The sequence below is a fragment of the Podarcis muralis genome, chromosome 2, assembly GCF_964188315.1.
Source record: "Podarcis muralis chromosome 2, rPodMur119.hap1.1, whole genome shotgun sequence".
NCBI classification, from domain to species: domain Eukaryota; kingdom Metazoa; phylum Chordata; class Lepidosauria; order Squamata; family Lacertidae; genus Podarcis; species Podarcis muralis.
The window spans coordinates 49,960,333-49,981,565 of NC_135656.1; the positions used below are offsets into that span (position 1 = coordinate 49,960,333).

The window sequence follows — 21,233 nt, forward strand, 5'->3', positions numbered from 1 at the left end:
ACAGCCAATTGAGAAGTACAAAAACACATTAACAGAGTTATAAAATATATTTTAATAGCAAAAATATTTACAAAGCGATCTTATGAAAATAGATACAAAATTCATTTTCCTGCTAGAGACTTAACAAAAGACACTAGTACTGTATCTTAGCAGCTGGAGCTTAACATTATAGGAAACATGCTTGCGCACACTTTGTGATTATTGCTTTGTTTTGTATTTTTGTACTTTGATAAGTCTTTCTCATATATAAAAAAAGATAGAGCTACCAATAAAAAGCAGCCATTTCACAAAGCCATATTTGGTCACAATGCTACATCAATAGCAAATTTGTGTTTTTTTTAATTCCACAAGACGTTCCAACTTAGTGTTTTCTGGATAACATAGCCAAGAGATGTAACCAAGAATAACAACACTTTGATATTGAATTTAATTCACATGGTGGGTATGGGAGGGGGGGTACTCCGGCAGCCCTCCCACCGTAATCCTTGCAGCTCTGTGATAGTGTGGTGAATGTGACTTAGGGTTTGTCCAGAAGGACAAGAATGCAGGAGACCAAGTTAATATCTCTCCCATTGTCTTCCTATTTGCTATTTGTGCTCACAAATGCCTGTTACTTTCTGGTGACTCATTTGTGTAGCAGAAGTAAAGAAAGAGGGGCATTTTCAGATGCTGGCAAGCCCAGCTCCTTCTCATGGTATAAGCAACCACATGCATAGTCAGACCTAACTAATTAAAGACATCAGTGAAGAGGGGAAAATACTTCCGCCTGTATTTATAGCCAGGAGCTACCGGTAGTCAACAGAGAAGGATGTAATAGAGGTTCACTTAAGTGATTTTTGTATGTATAGAAACAAACGCTCAAGGCCTCAAAACAATGACGATTTCTCGAACGATGCGCAAGGAAAATATAACATTCAAGTAAAGGAGATCTCTTTGAAACTCTTGGAGGATCATTCATCTATACTTGATATGTAGGTATATACATATAGTGTCTGTGTGTGTCCCAGTTATTTGTCAGAGTGGCAAAGGGATAAGACTATAACTATGTAATAAAAGTAGTAAACATTTGGTTCATAGCAGATTGCATTTCATAACAATTTTGTAAAGTACAAAGATCCAGTTCCCATCATGCTTTTTGAGATTGGCCTTATTATGTTTTTTCTTTGGTTTGGAATCAGTGCTTGAAATTTGAGGCAGGTGCCTCCTTTTGTACTTGAGAGACTTGGCAAACAATGGAAGGAGTTGGGGTGGGGCTTGTGGATTTCACTAAGAGCTCCCTCTAATTTGAGAATCTCTTAATGAGACAACTTATTCATTTACTCCTGGGGCGGGGGGGGGGGGGGCACACAAAACAGGTTGGCTCCATTTGATCTACTGAAGCAATGCCAAAAGAACCACCAGCCATTTCTTGGAGTATCATAATAAATATGGTAATGGCTGATGAAGAGCAAACAGGAAGAGTGTTTGCTAAGCTAAGCTGCATGCATGTCAGGAACAAATATCACTCAAGAAAAAGAAACTCTCTCACAAGTCTCTTTCCTTTTTCAAAAACACCTTCACAATAAAATCTGATACTGAGAAAGAAATCTATATTGTGCAATAATGCCTCTCCATAAAAATATCCTTAATATTTTTGTTTCATAAATATTTCACATACAACTCTTCAGTTTAGAGGGGGAAATATCAAAATCCCATTATCTTTGATAGCATTAAGATAATGTCACACACACAATACTAAGCCGCTGGAAATTTCAGAGCAAATATTTGCATAGCTCACAACTGTTCTTCTAAAATGACACATGCACACACAAATCTCTGCCATGTATCCTGAGAAAACAAAAGATTTTTTTCTGCCAGACCTTTCAACTCAAGGTATCCTATGGCATGTAAGTGAATAGCCCCGTAAGTGTTGGAAGGATGATCAATTCTATATCCATTTTCACTGTGGTATTTCTTTTAAAGGAAAGTCTTGGGACATTGCTTTAATTTCAGAAAGCTGTGACTGCTTAATACAGATCATTATAATATTTCACATTATGGATACTAAGCCAGTAATTTGTCTTGAATATTCCAGATGCAAAAACAAAGTTGGTTTTCACCTGAGAGTAACATTTGAATTATGATTGGCTAATTATCTTCTAATGGTGGATTGGGATGAATACTTCCCTGTTTCGGTGAGCAGAGATATTCCATAAGAACATTTCTGAAGGGGTCCAATCAACACATCTACTATATTTCAGAAAGGACACTAGTTTGCTGAACACATGGTGTTAAACAGTCTGTTGCATACTGATACCTTAGATCTCTGAGGCCTACCGGGGAGTAGCCAGTAAATGTCACAAGGCCATGGGGAAGGCTTATGTTGGTCTTACGTCAACATAGCAAATAGACTTTGGATTGGTTCACATGTAACACTAAACCAGAGTTTTGTATTACACAACCAAAACTCAAGCTCACGGGCAATATACTGTAGTTTACCTGATAACATGTAACAACAAACTATGATTTGCCACAAACTAGGAAATAACAAATTGAGCCAAGTGTTAAAGGAGAGAGACTAGCAGTAACAAACCATTGTCCTTGCTATGTTTGAACTGAGGACTGAGAACTTGAGTACTGCATAGTATCTCTTTTGATTTCATTGCGATTATCAATGCAAACAACTGAGCAGCTGCTGGAATCTTATAGAACACTTTGCACAATTGTTATGGAAGACAACTGGGGATTTTCAGTAACTATTGCCCAGGAGGATCATTATATTTGTGAAGAACTTGGCAGTGCTGTGGATATTCTGTAGAACTAGCACCCCATAAAATGAAATTTTCATTTTTGTTCAAAAGAGAGATCTATCTATGGCTGCAATTCAGCCAAAGTCTGATAAAATCTCAGAACCCAAAGAAAGCCCTGATCAAGTTTCTTCACTGTTTAGGGCCCTACTTAGCCTTTTCCCCTTTGTGCGACTCGCACACAAGAAATGAAAAATACAGTGGTGCCTCGCAAGACGAAATTAATCCGTTCCGCGAGTCTCTTCGTCTTGCGGTTTTTTCGTCTTGCGAAGCACGGCTATTAGCGGCTTAGCGGCTATTAGCGGCTATTAATGGCTTAGCGGCTATTAACGGCTTAGCAGCTTTAAGAAAAAGGAAACAAACTCGCAAGAACTCGCAAGACGTTTCGTCTTGCGAAGCAAGCCCATAGGGAAATTCGTCTTGCGGAACAACTCAAAAAACGGAAAACCCTTTCGTCTAGCGAGTTTTTTGTCTTGCGAGGCATTCGTCTTGCGGGGCACCACTGTAAAGCAATTTTTAATATATTTGCATAGCTGCAAGATTTATACAAGTTAAAAAAATTAGTATTTAATGGTGCAGTTTGGGTTACTTTGGTGCATAAGCTCGATTACTATTCTCAAAAGCACAGAAACATCCAGGTCTTAAGGCTTAAAATGATCATCTATTATTTTGAAGTGAGATTTAATTTCACACTACTTAAGAGTCTTAGAGCTTCATAGTAATAGGGCATTCCCTTAACAACAATGTATTGTAAGCAAAAGCAAAGCACGCCACTGGCAATCTTCCACACTGTAAAACACTAAGCGCTCAAAATGAGAAAAGTCTAAAACATCCCTGAGGGCCAATCCTGGAACTCACAAGGGAAACAGAGCTGCTGCTTCCTAATGTTTCCTCTTCCTGGGAATGCGTAGTGTAACACAATGTGACATCACATCATCTCTCTGCGTAAGGAAACTCACAGAATGACATCACATCACACATTGGCCACATTTACATGTTACAATGAGTGGGATCCCCCCCCCCTTTTTTTAAACTTATCATGGTTTCTTGCAGGGTTTGGCAAGCTTTTAAGGCCTGTGGGCACATTTACAAACTGGAGAAACTGTCACGGACACCACTCTCACACCACAACCAAGCATGCGCTGCAACTTATTCCACTGGATGCAACAGAATGCTTCTTCCAAGCCAAATATCTGCAGGGGGAGGAGGCCCTGTGGGTGCCACGGAAAGCCTCTGTGGGCACATTTGGACTCACAGGTGCTGCATTAGTAACATCTGGTTTATTGTGAATGAGCAGTGTGTTGGCACATGCTGCCCAGTTGCTGCCACTTGGCAGAAGTAAGAAAAAGCAGGAAAAAGAGTAAGAGAAAAAGCAGGAAAACCTGGTATGTCCAAACCAAAGATCATTGTTTGTTAATCTCCCACTTAAGCCATGATTACTAGTCAGTGTTAAACCCTGGTTCATTGTGGCATGTGAAAGAGGCCAATTGAGTTATAGGACAGAAGGGATAAAGAAGCACATAAAGGTAGCCGCTCCTAATCTTTTAGTTCCAGAAAAATATATACTATGATCGCAACTTATGCACGTTTTAAAATGTGCGACTTCAACTTTACGCGGTTGAAATCACACAAATGATATGCACAGAAGACAGAGAGCTCCTTCTTGCGCAGGGTTTTCTCGGAACAGAAAGAGGTTTTAAACTCTCAGTCTTGTTTATGGGGCTCTGGGAGGCTCTCGCAAAATCCCATGGGAATTCAATCGACCCTGCAATAGCATCTCGGAGAGAGCATCCGCAGAGCCCAGCGAGCAAGGTGAAGAAGAACAACCAGGGGAAGGGAATGCTGTCAACTGGAACCACTTGAAATGAGCAGCTTGCTAGGCCGTTCTGCCTTCTCTCCCTTCCTCTCAAGTCAAGGTGGTTCTTAAGCAGCCAACCATCAACCATGTTAAATCCAAGATTCTGATTTTCTCCAGAAGCCGGAGATTATACGAATGGAAGCTTGGTGGAGCAAAAATAGAGCAAGTCCTAAAATTTCAATACCTATGAGTTATTTTTCAATACAATTTGGGGTGGAAAGCTCAAATTCAACACCTACTTAACAAGGCCAAAACTCTGTCATATGCGCTCCTCCGATTTTTCTTTTCGGATGGAGCTTTGCATGTTCCCTCGGCCCTAAAGGTGTTCAAGGCAAAAGTGGTTGCCGTGCTTGCTTATGCTGCCCCGCTCTGGGCCGTGATGACAGATCTTGCTCCTCTTGAGACTCTGCAAAACCAATTCCTACGTCGGCTCCTAATGCTCCCCCTGTGCGTAAGCAACGCAGCCATGCGACTAGAATTGAAGATCGCATCCTTAGAAACTTGCCTGTGGAAGCAAGTCTTCAATTATTGGTTATCATTGTGGCATAGATTACCAAACCATTACCTTGTCCAATGCTTATGGCGAGATGAATTCTCTAGCCTTTGGACTAGTAGAATTCATGCCAAACTCCTGAGTTATGGAATCTCTCCCTCAGATTCCCTAAAACTAGACCAAATCACTGCTCAAAGACTGATCCGTCAAAGACTGGATGACATCGACTTACAGCGAAATTATACGCTGGGGGGAGGTGTTTGTTCGCCCCAGAACATTGGTATCACTTTAACTTACTGCGTTCCATCATACCTCTCCTCCCTTTCAACTGTTGCCCATAGACTGGCCTTCACCAAAGCGAGGTTTAACGTTTTTCCCTCCAATGTCCTGAGACATAGATTCTCAAAGGGCCAAGCCCCCGCCATGTGCGAATGTGATAAGGAGACGCCGGAGTCGCTCCAGCACATTATGTTCACTTGCCCCTTGTTCAATGTGCCACGGGCAAATTTGTTGGGATCAATCATACAGAAACTAGAGGGTACCCCACCAAAATTCCACCTTGCCCAAATCTTGCAGGATAAGGATACCCATACGACCCTGAAAGTGGCTAGGTTCCTGGTCGCTGTCCTTACCCAAAAGCGACGCCAAGGAGCACTACAAGCTAATTAAGGCATAGTATGCCATTCCATCTTACAGTATTTTATTGTTATAGTGGTGTTTTAGCGGCTGTTTTTTTCCCACGTGCACAAGCTGTTATTTATGTGTTGTTTTTACTTGTATGGGCCTATGGCCGTAATAAATAAATGATGATGATGTTCTTAAGCAGCCATCAGTTGGGGCAGGAAGCATACACCGCTTTGTGCAATACGTTGTATGTAGCAGAATACAAAATAATATAATATAGCATCATCGATTTGTATAGCATGGATTATGTCACAGAGCATGCCCCTTTAAAAGTGCTTTGAACTGTCCCCAAATAAAAAGATATATTAAATATAGAAAGACATAACGGCTGCATTTACTGTCACATATCATGCCTTTTTGGAAATATGCTACCTGCTGTTGCTTTTGCCAAAAAAGCAAACATGAAATGGCATTAGACACACAATGTAACTAAACATTCTGTTTATGTGATTAAAAAGAGGAAGTGTTTCGATCAGGAACAGTTGCATGCACACTTCTAAGTATTTATGCTTAGAGTCTTGTAAATGCCCGATTAAAATTAACACCACAGTAACTTACTAAAATTGCACACATAGTTCAAGAAGTAAAATCTGTTAAGTTATTAAATGCCAGCACTTATGGTGCATTAGATACATTAAGAGCAACAGAAACTGCTATAAACAGCAGCTGTAATATGAGAAAAGATAAATTAAGAGATATTTTAAGTTTATAAGTGAAGCTCTGTGGATATTAATTTCCATAATGCCCTGCTGTTAAAATACAGAAAAGTGCTAAAAATGTAATACTTCTTGTCACTCCAGCTGGCAAAGACCATAATAGGACCTTTTGGCATTAAAAAGGCTGAAGTCTCAGCGGGAGAAATCTGTATTGTTCAATTAAAAGTTCTTCTGCTTGATGAAAACTTGCATATTGTTGAGCAGATTGTACAATCTCATACACAAAATCTGGCTCTGTAAAGGGAATTGCCGCATCAAGTAGAACTCACATGCAAAACAAGGCCATGAAGTCAGGATCAACAGCTCCAATTTACGTCAACAAAGCCACATTAGTTTGGCCCAGGAGAAGGAGTTAAACTTTGAAATGGGAAAAGCAGCCCTCTCTATCTTGGGATGGGAAAGGTTACCTCTAAACCACGATGCTACATGCAGATTGATAGCAAAACAAATTGAGTTCAGCAACACTGCAGATTTGAGGGGAAGTGAAGAGCCTGTCAAGCCGTTCATTTTTTTAGCTGTGTTAATTCTAATATATTGCGGTCTCCTATAATTTTTTTTTAACCCAAATCAAATCAGGACTTAACTGGGACATGTGGATCATCATAATGAAAGTAATACAGTCAAGAAGGAATGGAAGCGCTTGAATGATTATTTAGAAAGACAAGGTTCTAATGTAAAAATTTGGCTGTGTCTAGAATGACCTCGTGAATGGAAAAGGGGAAATACACATATCTATATATTAAGATGGAAATAATACTGAAATACAGATAAAATATAAAATGTGAAAGGAAGTGTTGTGAGAGTGATGGAAGTCTATTATTACTATTAGTTTGTAAAATAGTGTTTATTGTATTGAAATATTATACTTTTCTTTATTCTTTTACTGACTACTTTTCTTTGCATTTCTTTTTCTTCTCTATTTTTTTCTTTCTTTATATTATTCTTTATGTATGGTTTGGTATTGATGTATTTACTTTGCAACAAAAAATTTTACGTTGAAAGAAAGAAAGAAAGAAAGAAATTCCACAAAATTTTATGGAATTAATGGTGAGAGTTAAATGAAATCCATCAGCTGTTCTGCTGGACTTCTTTGCTCCTGAATGCAGTATGTAAACCTGCAGAGCACCTTTATGTAGTGCTGGATTTAGGGTGGTGCAGGCAGTTCCCCTGCACAGGGCACCAAGCCAAGGGGAGAGCAACAACACCACCTCAATTTTACAGGTATCTACACAAAGTAAGGCCCTGGTCAGACGGGCGACTGAGTTGTGTGTGGGGGGGCAATTTAGGGGGGTGCGCCACATTTTGCCCTCGCTCAGGGTGTCATATTACCAAAGTCCAGTCCTGATTTATGGAAGAGAGATGCACTACTGCCTTGAAACTACTTCTCATCTTAAGTTTCAGAAGTTACTAGTGCACTCCTGCATACGATTCTCATACTTCTATACAATGCATGTGAAAGTGTCATACGTATGTATACCTGTTTCCACAAAGCGACTGACAAAATATGCTCACATGCCTTGGAGGAAAATATCTCAACTTTGGAATTCCTGTCTGCAGTGCAGCCATAAAAGCACAACTCCACTGTTGGGAAAAGGTCACAATCCTACCTTAAACACAAAACTTCGGTATGAATTTGGTAAACGTGGTGGGAAACTACAGCAGGGGTTATATGTTGTGTATGTGTTACTTCTGACTTTTTATTACAAAACCTCCTGAAGGGGGAGCCCCTATGACACAGAGATCTGCTGTTTCCCTCACCAAGTTAACGGAAATTATATTCCTATGAAGAAAAGGAAATGGTGTCACAAGAAGGAACTGTCAGCATCCACAGATGACTTGCCTAAACCACTTTAGCCCTTTTCATCTCAGGGGAATTAAGCCAGTTGGCTACCCAGCTTCTGCTTAAAGAGCTCTCATGAGAATCCATCGATACAGTCTATTCCCCTGCTGAAGAGCTCATACCATCAAGAAGTTCTTCCTAATGTTTCGTCTACATTCTTTTTCTTGAAATTTGAACTTCTTGCTTCAGGTCCTGCCCTCTGGAGGAAGAAGTCTGCTCCATTATCTACACAACAGCCTTTCATGTATCTGAAAGTGGCTCTCATATAACCGCTTAAACATCTCTTTTCCAGACAAAGACACCAAACTGTTTCAATTTCTCTGCATAGGACTTGGTCTCCAGGCCCTTCACCATCTTTGCCACCCTCCTCTGGACATGTTCATCTGTCAATATTCCTAAACTGCAGTGTGCAGAACGAGACACCATATTCCAGGTAATGTCTGGACAAAGCAGAATAGTGCAAACTAGAACTATTTTCACCCCTTTTGAAGAAGGGGAACACATCTCTCTACCTATTTTCTTGCTCACTCGAATGATTCCTAATTGTGCCTTGAATATCTCTTCTAAAATTTTCCTCTCCTCCAATATGTTCTATCCATGGGATTGTACCTGGTATTTCTTTATACTAGTAGAAATCAGAACAGCTGACTATGTTCAGCTTTCCCTTTCCTCAGTCTCATGAATCCCTAATTTGTGGGGGTTTTTTAATTATGCAAAATTATCCTCCCTCCAAAAAACAAAACAAAACCCCTCATTGCAATTGAACATGCACATTCCCAATCCAGTATTTAAACAGCTCCACCACCACTAACATGTGATGGAAATAAATATTTATTTTAAAAGTGGCAGGGAAAGTTTTTTTATCTCATTCTCATTTGCTTATATTTTACATACCTAACCTGTAAGAACTTGGAAACAACCAACTGATTTTATTTCTGCAAAGACATTTGGGTCATGAACAATAAAAAGTGCAAAGAAACTCTATCCTTGTATAACTGTTTACTTTATGCATTATGTAATAGCAGTTAACTGACAAAGAAAAAAGACTACTTACAAAATGTCCTGTAACCTGCTCTGATTACCCTGCAGTCATCATCCATTGGTTTTCTTAATAGAAGGGCCACTGCTTTATTTACCAAAGGAATGTCTGAGAAGTTGATTAAGTATCCAGGTTGTTTCATACACTATGAATGACACAACCAGAATCCTCAGTTATGAAACAGCTAACAACATGTTCTTTCCATTGTTTACAGTCCTAGTAAAGGCACTTATGATTGGCTTTAAACAGCAGAAAGTTTTGACCATTTTCTTATCAACAGGTTAGAACAGGGCACATATTTTTTTTCCAGTAACTTATCGGACAGATCAAGGGGTAAGTCAGCAAGCAACTGCGCTCCTGAATTGTGCAGAATGATTAGTTGAAACTACAAATTTGATCAAATGGCACAAGCTTTGATCTTAAGGTAAGTGAATGGAACGAAAGTTCCCTATTCCATCTTCTGCCTTGCCACTGCCTGGGCCCCCTAAAAAGCCTCTTCACAGTATCTGGGGATCCTCCTGAATAATCACCTCATATTGGGCAGATTTCCACTCAATCTTAAAATATTCTCTCCTTCCCCAGCAGCCCTCAGTACCTCATCCACTTTGTTCATTAGGGGCTCCTGACCCTCTGTAGATTTTTTTTGAAGGGACCCAATAAGCAAAATAGGACAGAAAACCTTCCTTCCATTAACTTCCTGTCATTTAGGATCCAAACCATATTTATTATTTCAAGGGGGGGGGGGGACCACCCAGAATGGCGGCACTATTTTCATACACCAAAGTGGGCTTCAAGGCGAGGTGAAAAACTGGGGACATGAAAACACTAAAAGGAGAAAGGGGTGTGACTATGAGGCACATCTGGTGTTAAAAGAGTTCTGCTTGTCTGTCACGAGAGCTTGTAGACATAATAATCCACCTTGCCTCTCACCTTCTTAATGTTGTGTCCAACAGAGCAAAATTAAAGCATCAAAACGTCTTGTATGATCCCACACCGTATGAATAAAATAATTAGCCCTTTACTTCTGTGCGAGTGTATGCCCAGCATCATCTCTCTCACACACAAGTCTGCCATTACCTGAATTTGGCTAATAATCACCATTCACTCTTTAGTGAAATTAGGTTTCGGAGGCGCAGAGCCCGTGCTTCCCGTGAGCACACAATGCATATTCCACAGCTTGGTGCACACTATGGAAGAGGAATTGTTCCTCCCCCTTTTTAAGGTACTCCCCTCGGTCTAGGGATTCTCTCACAGAGGGACTGCACTGAGCCAGCAGCACTTGGATGCCAATTTCCCCATAATCCTTGTGAACCTCCTTGAGCGTGTGGATCCCTGCTGTATCTAAGAACTGCACCGCACAGCAGTCAATCACTATAGTGTGAAACTCCAGTGGGTGAGCGACAAGCTGTACTGAGACCTCGGCCCGGTTTCCATTGGCATTGACCATTTTCTCACTAAGCTTTCGCTTTTCCGCTTTTCTCTTTGCTGCCAACTCCCACAGAGGGTTGACTCCAGTCTGCTTGTACAGCATGGACTTGAAGCTCTCTTTGTTAGCGTAGTAGATGGGTGCTTCAAAACGGAAAACCCTGATCCCTGGTTTCATCTGAAGGTTCCTATATTCAGGAAGGGGTTCATAGACTTCAGATTCTGGCACCCAGCCCAGTAAGTGCCCTTCTGGTCTCTGCGTCCTCACAATGACACACAGCATTGAAAAGCAGACCCCAATCAGAAGGCCAAGTTCAGTACTTATCAGTGCTGAAGATAACATGGTGACGAACCAGATCAATGTGTCCACTTTGCTTAACCGCCACATTTTGGGCAGGTCACTGAATTTCCGCAAGGCTCCTCTGAGATTGACAATGGTAATGACCCCTAGCACACATTTCTGGAGGGAATAGAACAGGGGAGCAATCACAAGGAGGACTAACAAGATGACCAAGGCAGTCACCACACCGGAGATCTGAGTCCTGCAGCCTGTCGACTCTTTGACAAGTGTCTTGGCAAGGGCTGCGCTAGTAGTGAAACAATGGAAGAAAGAAGGGATGATGTTGCAGAAACCAATGGCAAACATTTCCTGGTTGGGTTTAACTGTGTAGCCATGCTTCTTGGCAAACATCTCAGAGAGAGAAACTGTGATGGCAAAGCCAATAATGGCTATGGCCATTGCATCCAGAGCCACACTGGGAATCAGACTCCAGTCTGGCGATTGCGGTGGCAAAAACCCAGTAGGAATATGCCCAGAAACACTGGAGCCATACTTCTCTTTTAGCTTCCCAAAATGAGATGCCAGTGTGGCTACCACCAACACCACCAACTCAGTGGGCATGGGCGCCTTAAGTTTGGATTTGTATCGCTCGTTCAGCTCTTTAGTTGGGATAAGAACAAGAAGGCACAAGAAGCTGGTGATGAGATCGCAGAAGTTGGTCTTGTGGATGTTTCTGAATATGTTCATCCAAGTGGTTATCAAGGAACCAATGCCGTTGCTACGGGGAATGTCTAAGCCCAAGAGGTATTTGGCTTGTGAGGTAAGGATGGTGAAGGAAGCACCTGTAACAAATCCGCTGAGCAAGGAATCAGAGAGGTACACAGAGACAAAGCCCACTTGGAAGAAGCCCATGGCAACCTGAAAAGAAATGCACAAAAGATCAGAAGACAATTTTGCAACACAGGATGGAAGCGTATGACTAGACAATGCATACATTATTTCAGATGGAAATATCAGTTCATAACTATCAGTCATGGTGGGGGACCGGTTAAAATCGGTTTGTGTTTGTTTCAAGTTCTTTACAGAATTTCTTTTCTCTTTTTGGCTTTTGTTTATTAACCTTTTTGGATTTGCAGGTTTTCCTCTCTCCAATATTTTATTTAAAAATTTCAAAACAGCACCATGTTTATGGGGCAAGTGTACACATATAGGTATGCACATGTGCATATTAAATTGGGGCTGATGATTTTCTTGTAAGGAATGCATTTTATATTATTTAGTTATGTGGGTCTTTACAGTGTTATTAAATATTAATCTGAGTTGTCTGATGCCACAACAAAGTTTTGACTCTTGTGATGAGTTGGCTGGATCAAGCCTGTGTTAGATCTGGGGATTTGTGGTGGTTAACCAATGTAATGAAATAGTCTGGGTATGTGGGTTGGTTGGGGCCTATGCTTCCATTTTAGGATAAACATTACAGCCAGATCCCAAACTGTGGTTAATCTTAAATTTGGTTTGTGGAAACAAGTCAGCTTCTTAACTATAGTTTGAAGTTGCCTTGTTTCAACAAACCATAATCAAAATCTGTCAGTTTGTTTAGTTCATACAACACAGTAACCTCCAGTTAAACTAAAAACGGAAGAAAATCTTTCAAGCTCCTCTTCTCAGTCACAGGTGGGGGCAGTATTTAAGCCCCAAAGTAGCAACTTTTCATTTCCCATCAACTACAGTTCAGCATTACATCTGAACCAACCCATCAAGGTAAAGAGCTAAATGGGGATTGGAATCTAACCATTTTCTTGCAAAAACAAAATTCCAAATCACCATGTATATGCTTAATTACGAGGCTGCATTGAAACTTTGGTACCAGTCTGTCACCAACCTCGTCTTGGAAGGCAATGAGAGGAAAACTACAAGAAGCCTATAAAACAGATGCCCTTTGGATTGTCACCTCTTACCTGGTAAATGCCAGCAACAAAAGTCACCGTGGCTCCAACGCTAATTGCATAGCAACTTCTGTCACATAACAAATGTGATGTCTCATTCACAGTCAAAGGCCCCAGTGTGCTGTTATTTACGGAAAGATGCATGTCTGAGTTATAACTACTAGGAACGTTTGGTGCCAAATCATACCCAGCTCTCTGTACTTCACGGTCCACTACTTCTCCTATCATCAGGCACAGTACACCGAAAATGCCGACAGAGATGTGACGGGAAGTTCCAAACAGGAAATAAATGAGGCTTGCAAAGAACGACGTATAAAGGCCATAGATAGGTTCTTGGCCAGCCAGCAGAGAATAGGCAATGGACTGCGGAACCAGCAAGATCCCCACGATCAAGCCAGACATTAAATCTCCCAAGATGTTCTCTTTCAGGTTGTACTTGGGGAGCCATTTCAGCACTGGGAGGAAGCTGAAGAGCAGGTCTTTGGCAGTAGCTGGGGTGCAGGTGCATTTTTTCTTCACTTTCTTCAGCACGTGTGCCTTGATGTCTGTGCTCTTTTCTATACGTTCTAGGCAGATCGTGCGACGGCTGTTTGGTGGGCCATCATTTACTTCTGCCATCTCAAACCCTGAATGGACATGATTGGCTTCTGCTGCCATCTTCAGGGCTCACTAGAACGGTGGGGAAACAGAAGGAAAAGAAGACAGAATTATTTTTTGAACCGACATAGGGATTTAAAGCTTATTAAAGCAAACACAACAAACTATCTGAAAAAACTAACAACTTACCAAAGAAAAGCAACAACACCCTAGCCTGGGTCAGAAGCAGCAGCAGCAGCAGCAGCAGCTCTAAGCCTAAACAGTTCCACTGATACACAGGAGATATGAGAGTCTCCTATGGAAGCAGACTTTGCCACTGACTTCGGTGTTGGGGCCAGGTATATGTGTACAGTGGGCGAAGGCAGCAATGGAGACACCTAGTGTTAGAAATTCCCCAGGTGCCAGGCACATTTTGCAACTGGCACAGGTCCGATTGCAACCACATGGAGATCTCTGCATGCCAGATTGGCAACTGACATCTCTATCTGGCTGGCCCTTCCAGCTTTCTTAAGCAGCTAAGCAGAATAGCTTATTTATTGCATTTATATCCCACCTTGCCAGTTTTGTCTCTTGCTTCTATGGAGTTCAGGCTAGCATACACAGAATACTCTCATTTTTATCCTCAAATGAGGTAGGTTAGGCCAAGAGCCACTGATTGTTCCAAGGCCATTCAGCAACAGAGCCAAGTAGGGATCTGGGCTTGGGTTTCCAAAATGAACACCATGCAACACTGGTAGGAAGAAGAAAAAACCCCAATCAATTTATGCAGCTGAAATTAAACGACTTTAAAACAAGTTTTGTATTGGCTTTAAAGGTTATGACTGACACCTTAAATCCAGCTTTGTAAAAGGATTCACAATTCCAAAATCAAGACTTCAGTGTCGATCATGACTACTGTCTTCATGGTCATTTTTTCCTACCAAGCTTGCTCCCTCTCCTTCTTTTTCCTTACCCATACACCTCTCTGTTAGAAAAGCAAAGCTATAGTATAGGCTACAGCTCAGCTCAAAGGACATTTGAGACACTTCCCTCCACACACCAAAGGGAATAGTGTAGCCTCAGTATAAAGCCCTATATTTCAAAGGCTCAGTTCTCACTGGGTCAAGAAGATGAAGTTAGTGGCCAGCTTCTCAAGCATCCTTCATAACCACTTTTGCTCACTGCCCTTCTCAGCAAGACCAAATGACATGACAAGAGACCTCAAGAAAACAACACCATTTTAAGAAAGAATATTAAAGGAATAGTAGCAGAGTGAGAGTAAAAGGAAGACTGAACTTTGGAACTATTTGCAGACGTTCTTTGCAATATTTGCACTAAGTCAAGCCTTTTAGTGCTCTTATATTGTGATTTGTGAGTCACCCAAAGGCTTTAAAAAGCCCTCGTGTCCAGGATAGAAGAGAGTCAAAGTAAACTGAAAATGTATAGCGCTGGCCAAATCAGATACAGGTAAATGAGCGTCTTCCCACTTTCCTTTCCCTGCAGCAGATCCTTGCGTTTTGTCAAAGGCTGCTTCTAAAGTTTCCTTAAGAATCAGGAGCATATAGTCCACTGTATCACCGTTATCAATTATGTACATTTATATTCCACCTTCAGATTCAAGATGGTGTACAGGTTCTCCCCCCTCCCCTTTTTCCCCTTACAACAACCCTGTGAGGTAGGTTAGGCTGAGAATTTAGTTACTGGCCCAATGAACTTCACAGAAGAGTGGGGATTTGAACCCAGGTCTCCCTTGGTCATGGTTCAGCACTCTAAACACTTCAGCACTCCCAATCCAGAGGTAATGTGGTGCACTCTGAATGCACAGTGGTGCTTCCAAAGTGTTCTCTAGCAGAGTGTGCTGGAGGATTTGAGTCCTCTGGATTCAAACTTCTGGATCTGACTCCACATCTCCACAATATGTTTAGCAGTAAATCATACATGTTACATTTAGGAGGCTCACTAACATGGGCATTCATATTTGAAGTTCTCTTCAAATATGAAGTAATAGTCAGTGTAGCTTCTCAGACAGCCTGGAAGCTATGATTAATTCCAACCAGAGTGCCTGTATTAAAGAGCCTTTATTCTAGCTTAGTGTCCTTGAATGCACATACAGCAAAACAGCTGTATATGCATCCAACGAATGTTGAAGAGTGTGTAGACTGCAGTAACAGGCTTCTGTCCTAAGGGGGCGGGGATGGCTTGTGAGAAAGCTGCCTGGCAATGAAGTTGGCTTGCTCACATTACACTTCAGTATGTACCAGTACACTTTCATTTTGTAGAGGAGAAAGTATTTTTTTGGACAAGCAGTTATAGTTTATAACTGTACTTTCTCTACAGTATACAAACTGTCTTACAGCTTTTGTCAGTAACTTTTAATTCCTAAAGATATGTTAAGTTTAGCTAATATTTTCACCCTTAAAATTTGCCCTGAGTAGTCTGAGCAATGTTAGCAGGAAAACACCAGGACTAAGATGTCCATGTGATGGGTCAAGAGGCTCACCTGGAAGTGCTTTTTTCCAAGAAAGGGCATCATTTTGCCTAAATGCAAGATAGCCTTTAAAAAAACTAGTACTCATTCTTAAAAGGCTGGCCATTGTTTATTTTTCATTTTCATCAATTTAGGTATCTAGAATACAGAATACTTTTTTAAAAAGAATAAGGCAACAAGAAAAAAAAAGATGTAATGTTATTTCATTTCTGCAGATTTGTTTAAGGGCATTAGTGACCCTAGACCAAAAAGTTCCAGTTTTTTTCACATTCCCACCACAAATGTATAAATTTTTCTTTCTCTCTCTTACAATGCGAGCACCTACCATCACCATCACCTCTTTCCCCAGTTTTGTGAGATTTCCATTTGCCCAGTGCCACTGGAAATCCACTCTAATACAATTTGCTCTTTAGTTAGTAGCTAAATATGTTGCATATCTATGTTCTATTTCTTTTTAAAAGCTATATCTGTTTCTTTCTGTTTATACAATGTCTTTCTCTATTGGAGCACAATCACAAACCTCCTGTTTCAATGAGTACTATTGTCACAGTTCATCTGCACTTATAAGAGGAATGAATGTACACAGTCAGTTCAAGTTTACTCATCTGAAGTATAATCTGATTATTTAATTTCTACACTGCCTGATATATTTAAAAGTATCTCTAAGCAGTGTACTGTAAACTGAAGCAGCAAAATACAATTTAAACAAAAATATTACAAAAAACACACAATTACATATAAAAACACTAATTGATACAAGGTTACAAATGTATATAAATAAATAGCAATTCATTTTCCTTCTAACACATCTTCCCTCTTAGTCTCTGGGTTCTCACCTAGGGTCCAACAAACTCTCAGCTCAGCCACAAAAGTCTCACAATGAGAAGAGTTCCTGGAAACAGGGGGAATCACCCTAGTCTCTTACTCTAGACTTGTTTTTATGGGCAAGCCCAAAGTGGATGGTAATTCCTCAGGCTGCCTACAGCTGTGTCTCATTTAACTGCTTTCTCCATACCCAGCCAGTTCCAGGTTTGTTGCGCTTCCCAGAGAGTCCAAAGGATGGGGAAAGGGCCCCCCTCCACTCATAGCTCTTTCTTCACCCTCTGTCCTCTCATCCTCCTCCTCCAGCTCCTTGAGTCTGGGTCAAAATAACACTAAGAGGTCTAACAGATCCACTGACCTGGTAACTATTCAAAGCAGAGGGCCAAGTTCACACAAGCAGCTACCTGCAACAATTTTCATGCTCAGATCAAGGCCTAGTTGAAGGAAAGCATATGACCTTCACAAACAGCCTAGCTAGGGCTTCTCTCATCTGTGACAGTTAAATTGCAGAGACAGCCTCAGTGTTGCGTATTACCTGACAAAGAGACGTGGGACATCCCACATCTGAATCACAAGTATAGTGGAAATATGCAACTTCCTGCTTCACACATGAGCATGCTCCAAGGATATTTGTGCAAGTTTGCGTAATTCTAGGGGTTACCTACTTTTGGCTGACTAAAAAATGCTGCTGCACGAGATGAATAGAAAGAACGGGGGAGCTATCAAAAAGCATGAGAGCAACCCTGTTGTATCAGATCAAATACCCATTTAGTTCAGCATCCTGTTCTCACAGTGGCCAACTAGACGCCCATGGGAAACCTGCAAGCAGGACATGAAAGCAACAGCTCCCTCCCCATTTTTGATTCCCCAACAACTGGTATTAAGAGGCATTTTGCATCCAATACCGGAGGCAGTACACAGGCATCTTTACTCACAGACCTCATTGACAGCCTTATCTTCTACGACTTTGTCTAATCTTTTAAAGTCATCCAAGTTGATGGCCACCATCACTACATCTCTTGGGGTTATCCCCATAGTTTAAACTATGCGCTTAGTGAATAAGCACTTTCTTTTGCCTGCCCTGAATCTTTCGACATTCAGCTTTATTCTAACATTACGAGAGAGGAATAAAAACTTATCTCTAACTAATTTCTCAATGCTATATGTAATTTTAAACACCTGTATCATATCCCCCAACAACTGGCCTTGTTTCCATACGAAAAGCCCTAAATGTTGTAACCTTTCTTTATAGAGGAATTGCTCCAGTCCCTTAATCATTTTGGTTACCTTTTCTGAACCATTTCTAGCTCATTTTGAGGGATAGGTCTGCATCAGGGTGGGGAATCTCTTCCAGCTACTAAATTGGACCCTGGTTCTGCTGCCCCAAATTGGACTACTATGACAGGTGGACAGGGCAATGATGTCAGAAATCCCATTTTTCTATTGCTTGAATTCAAGCCACACTGCAAAGAAAGTTTAATGTGGAGCTTGAAGCCAATGCCAATCAGCTGGTCAGAACAGTTCAAGCCCTGCTTTCTGCAGGGGGAGGATACTGCTAGTTACATGGGGTGGATAAAAGCTAACACAATGTCATGTCACACATTTATTCTTTTACTGCAAACTACCATGGAGAAATGTGATAGCCTTTAGTGTCCTCATAACATGTAGTTTGGACCCCAGAGTTCATGGCTTGCCTATGACCATTCAACAAGTTCATGAGTGAATGAATCTACATTTGAACCTGACTGCCAGATTAATGTTTACGATTATGACCACATCACCAGTGAGATCAGGTGTAAACCAAACAGCAACACAAGCCCATAGAAATAAGACAAAGACTCCTATAGATTTAACACTAGGGATCCACACCTCCTACTAACTAAACCTCTGTGCTTGACTGCTCTCTTTTATTTTATTATTCCTACAACACTTCCTCACTAAAAGACCCACACGTACCTTGGCTTTTCCAGGGTAAATGTTATTGTTCTTCCCTTCCTCTTTTAGACTGCAACCCTGCAGGCAGGATCTACCTTTTATTTTTACCTACCTATACAGAGACCTTGCTCAGTTCTTAGGACCTTCAGAAATAAATAACAAAGCTTCCAAAATCTGTATTTCAGATTTTACAACAAAGGCTTGGCTTACTAAGTCAATTTCCCTTAATACAAGCATTCATAGTCTGCCTTTGGCATCATGTGCCTGAATTATGCATGGAAAAAGTTACCATGAATAGGGCTATACACAGAATGCAGTGAGCTGCAGTTCTTTTTCTGTGACCACAGTATTTGTTGCAACCACGATGCTTATGGAAATTGCTGCAGTCCGATCCATGTACAAATATTTATCCACACAAGATGCATTCCAAGGCTGGACAGTGACTGCTTTTGTATGAAGAAAACTGACTTTATTAATCAACCCTAAAATATTGGATGTGAAAACACCTGGATATAATAATGGGGGATCACACACATCCAAATACCCATGTTTATAACTGAAGCTAAACATCTTCTTCCAAAGACTCTGTGAATCACTATCTCCACAAGAGAAAGAACACTAACACTGTGATCAGAAGCAAATGTTCACAGGTAAATCACACATTCCAGAAGGTAGCAGTAAGTTACAACAGGTCCATTCTTTTTTCACCAGGGCAGGCCCTTGGTTTCCACTACACGTCATATGATAACTAAAACCACACTTTTTTATTTAAAAAAGTATGCATCCTCCGGGGTGATGTTATCCAAACTTTCTTCCAAAGTCCCATGTATTATAGGATTACCGGTAGATTCCAAACTTGTCACTCCTGTTTAAAAGATGCTCAACTATTTTATATTCAAATAGATCTTGAAAAATATCAGTACTGTACCTTCCACAGCCGTTCTTTCCCCCTGCACAAAGGTCACATCAATCTCAATCCAATTTCTGAAATGTTCCTTCTTGTCTGCCTTGAGAATCTACTTGAAACCTTTATCTTTCTCTCCCATTACTGAACTGTGCATGTATTGCAATTTCATGACTTTGTTTCAAACATTTACAAGGAAATGGGAAAAGCAGCAACTTCTGTGACTGATGCTTTTTGCCCCACTTCCTACCTTGACATCCAAATGGGGGAATCTGTGATCATTCTTGCCCCACTACAGGTGAGATGTGTGACTCTGAATCCCACTTTAAACACTATATATTAGAGAGGGTGGGGAAAGAAGCACTATTGATTTACCTGAGCTTGCTTTTGGAGGGTGTGAGAGATTATACAGGGCAAACATTCCAATGACGTGGGTGTGTTATTCCAGTTCTGAATGGATGATAGACCCAAACAGATATTTCAAAACCTTTTCTTTCACAATAGGTTTCCCTTTTAGCCTTTTAAATATATACACACAATAAGCAGTATATAAATTTTCTTAAATAAAATGAATACTATTAAACGTTAGCCACTCAAACTCCGTCTACTGAGGGATGAGAACCGCCAAAAACACAACGACAATAATGAAGGCCAAGGGTGCTAAGTGCTTAACTGCATAAATTCAGTTTAAACAGCAGCTGCTGAATAGAAAGATGCTTTGTTACGACTGGAGCACTCCCGAGTTTTGAGACGAATATGAAGCGAAGCAAAGACGATGAAGCAGCAGGTTATCTTACTCCAAAGCCTCCCAAAAGTGCTCAGAAGACCCTCACCAAACTCAGCCCGAGAAGAGGGTAGGCTGTGGATGCGCAAGAAGCTCCTTTCAAGCAAGAAGACACGACCCCCGAGTTGCCTCCTGCTGCCCCACTCCTGACCGCCCCTTCCCAACCGAGATACCCTCCGAGGAGAAACGCACACGCTTCAAGAGCGCTCTTCTTCCGCCCCCTCCAGCCGCCTTTCCTCTCTCTGCGCTCCTCGCCACGCGGGAGCCTCAGCTCGGCTCGGCTCGCGACTCACGCGGCGGCCTCCTCGCTTCCAAGAAGCGGCGGCGGGTCTTGCTCGGAGTTCCTGCCAGCGAGCGGCCCGGGGAAGGAGGAGGAGGAGAGAGGGAGGGAGGTCCCGCCCGCGCCCTGCGAGGCCGCCGCCCCCCTCGGCCGCCAGCTCAGCGACCTTGCAGAGAGCGGCCCAAGGCTCCGGTCAGGCCTCTTGTGACGCCCGCCTCGGCCCGCCTGCTGAGAAACCTGAGCAGGGAGGCTCTCCCCCTGTCCGGCCGGGAAGCAAAAAGACGCGGAGGCGGCGGCGGCGGCCTCGGTGGTCTTTTGACGCGGCGGTGGGGACGGGAGGCGCGGAAGTGCTGTCAACTTTGGATAAAAAGTAAAAG

The 21,233-nt window shown here is 41.6% G+C and overlaps 1 protein-coding gene across 4 annotated transcripts; it reads right to left on the minus strand.

Annotated features, from left to right (window-relative positions):
* Positions 1-32: 32 nt before the first annotated feature.
* Positions 33-20,916, minus strand: LOC114590941 (sulfate transporter). 4 transcript variants are annotated; one of them, XM_077924446.1, is made up of 4 exons: positions 20,771-20,914; positions 14,218-14,394; positions 13,080-13,736; positions 33-12,039 (listed from the first exon to the last, which is right to left on the minus strand). In XM_077924446.1, exons 3-4 carry the CDS (start codon positions 13,722-13,724, stop codon positions 10,534-10,536), a joined length of 2,151 nt encoding a protein of 716 aa, XP_077780572.1. In that variant the 5' UTR covers positions 13,725-13,736; positions 14,218-14,394; positions 20,771-20,914; the 3' UTR covers positions 33-10,533. The 4 variants fall into 4 exon arrangements, with proteins under 4 accessions (XP_077780572.1, XP_077780573.1, XP_077780574.1 ...); XM_077924447.1 differs by lacking the exon at positions 14,218-14,394 and having other exon boundaries at positions 20,771-20,916; XM_077924448.1 differs by lacking the exons at positions 14,218-14,394; positions 20,771-20,914 and adding an exon at positions 20,626-20,753.
* Positions 20,917-21,233: the final 317 nt, after the last annotated feature.

What these genes read in the sequence shown, in the direction of transcription:
- LOC114590941 (XM_077924447.1), bottom strand. Translation starts at nt 13,724, where the DNA reads ATGGCAGCAGAAGCCAATCATGTCCATTCAGGGTTTGAGATGGCAGAA. An exon ending in TTGTTGCTGGCATTTACCAG is followed by an intron (nt 12,040 to 13,079) that starts GTAAGAGGTGAC and finishes ATTTCTTTTCAG; the next exon opens with GTTGCCATGGGCTTCTTCCA.